This window comes from Penicillium hordei (genome assembly GCF_028827395.1).
Source record: "Penicillium hordei strain IBT 12815 chromosome Unknown utg000001l_segment0_segment0, whole genome shotgun sequence".
Lineage (NCBI taxonomy): Eukaryota > Fungi > Ascomycota > Eurotiomycetes > Eurotiales > Aspergillaceae > Penicillium > Penicillium hordei.
In genome coordinates, this window is record NW_026623142.1 from 8,764,938 (window position 1) to 8,767,061 (window position 2,124).

The 2,124-nt window shown below is 47.8% G+C and overlaps 1 protein-coding gene across 1 annotated transcript; it reads right to left on the minus strand.

The window, feature by feature from the left end:
* Nucleotides 1–515: 515 nt before the first annotated feature.
* On the minus strand, nucleotides 516–809 carry N7537_003317 (uncharacterized protein; the record flags this gene model as incomplete). The annotated part of the gene is made up of 2 exons (XM_056894375.1): nucleotides 516–621; nucleotides 709–809. The coding sequence occupies 2 exons, from the start codon at nucleotides 807–809 to the stop codon at nucleotides 516–518; spliced, it is 207 nt and encodes a 68-aa protein (XP_056759370.1).
* Nucleotides 810–2,124: the final 1,315 nt, after the last annotated feature.

Consider the following 2,124-nt stretch of genomic DNA (forward strand, 5'->3'; position numbering starts at 1 on the left):
GAGTTGTTTATCAATAATAAACTAGTAAGAATGTATCCCTTGAATTCCCTATTATACCACATATTTCATTACCAAAACGAGATTATATAATTAATTATACCATACATTTCAAAACCAAACAGTGCCTTGGTATGCTAAACTGGGGGTAACCCCTCTGAGCATTGACCAGGTAACCCTAGTGAGAGGTCAGGGTGGCCCGCCTGGTCTGATTTCTGAGCAAAACAAGTCCGGGGACGCGTCTCCTTGTGTTGCAAACCCGGAGATTCAATCATTTGGTGTAAATTCCTGACGGCATGGCATTACTACTACCTTACCATATTACTTTACCCACCACAAAGAAAGTCTAGTCATTTCCACTCCCTAAAAAGAACCTGTAAAAAGTGTCGACCTTTCCACATTGATCCATGCGATATTACAAGAGCACGCACCCTACTCTTTGAGTGAATCATGGCCCCAGTTTTTGAGCGAGCGGTAACTCTTGCTACTCGTGTCATGCTTGTATCGCTCCTCTTGCGCTAAATGGCTCTTGCAGTAGGATACATGTGGTCAATGCCTTGATTGCTGTAGTCGGATGGGTTCTCGGTGGGATTGTGCTCGAGGATCCCCACAATCCTTCGGCCACTATCGCCGTCTTTAGCGCTCATTTCTGTTTTCTACTCGGCGGAATTCTGCGACCGAGGGCGACCGAGGAGATGATTACTAACTGACCTTTCACCGGTATGGGGTGCAGCGAGCCAGATAACCAGACCGGCGGCCATGACCCCCAGGTTATTGATTGCATCGCCGATAACGTGGATCATCACTCCCATTGATCAGTAGTCTCCCCGGAACCGCCCGCCCAACCCGATGTTAGTGATTGCTCTTGTTCAAGCCAAGCACGAAGCTCAGTCGCGGTCCTGTTCACAAGATTTTTGGAAAACGCTGGTCAGATTGTCAACCCTTTTTGTTTATTCAGCCTGTCAAGGGGAAAGTACTCAATCACGGTGTCTCTGTCCTTCATTGTTTCCACTGGGGAACTGTCCTGATGAGAACTGGTGAGCAGCATCGATTTGGCTAGTAAGAGTTTATCGTTTGGAAACTTCAATTTGACGTCACAGCGGCGGAAGCACATAGGGAAAGCCCTGGAAGCATTCTAAGGGTACTATGTCACGACGGCAAGGTCCCGAGTCATCTTCAATCAATCAATCAAAATTCAAGTAACCTGTTGCAGTCTAACTAGTTGCGTATGACTACACAGGCGCTTCATCCAACCGAAGCAAGAACTGGAAGCCAAACGCCGAGTTGGGACCCTATAGTGCTCTCTGGGAGCATACAGATGATGATCGCAAAGAGTGTGGAACCACCTATATCCCGTAAATTCCACAAACCCATACCTATACACAACAAAAATTAACATATAATGACTGCCCTGGAGTGCACCTTCCATCTTCCAACTCCCACACCTTTTCTCTCACCCTCTCTCCTCTTCTCCATATTGCCCCTGGCCTCTCCCTCAGTTTCACTTGATAATGAGTTTGTCTTGGCCAGTTGATTGGCATAGTTGTCGACATTAGCTAAGTTCCTCGTTTCATTTGTCATCATTGGCTAATACCCATCGTCTTCTACATCTACAGGTTCATGGCTGTAAGGCCTATCAGTTCTAATCGTCGTCTTCCTCCGTCCTCCACGAGTCCTACATATTAAAACTACCAAAGGAAAGCTGTTTGATGCATAAAGTTGACCACGTAGCGCGTGGCCTGTGGGTTTGATATGATTTTGTCATAGTCTATCTCAGTGATTCTGACTACCCAGAGCTGCTACCACAACCTCGTGCGCGGAATGATACACCGTGGGCACTACATAAGGATATCATTTGGTGTTTGTGAGCCCTCGTCACAACTGCACCGGTCTGTCTCGGCTGCCTTGATTTTGAACAAGAAGTGTCGAGGTCCGATCCTCATTATCCGCATCTGGATCAGAATTGGACATGAGCTCGTCTACCAGCCCGTAGAGTCTAACAGGCGGATTATTGGTTCACCCGTTCCGCCCCCGGTCGCAACTCCTATCCCCGCACCAAGATGGGCTGCGCTTTTCGCTTCATCGGCACATTCACTGCCGTCCCGAGGCCATCTTGGACGCCTTACA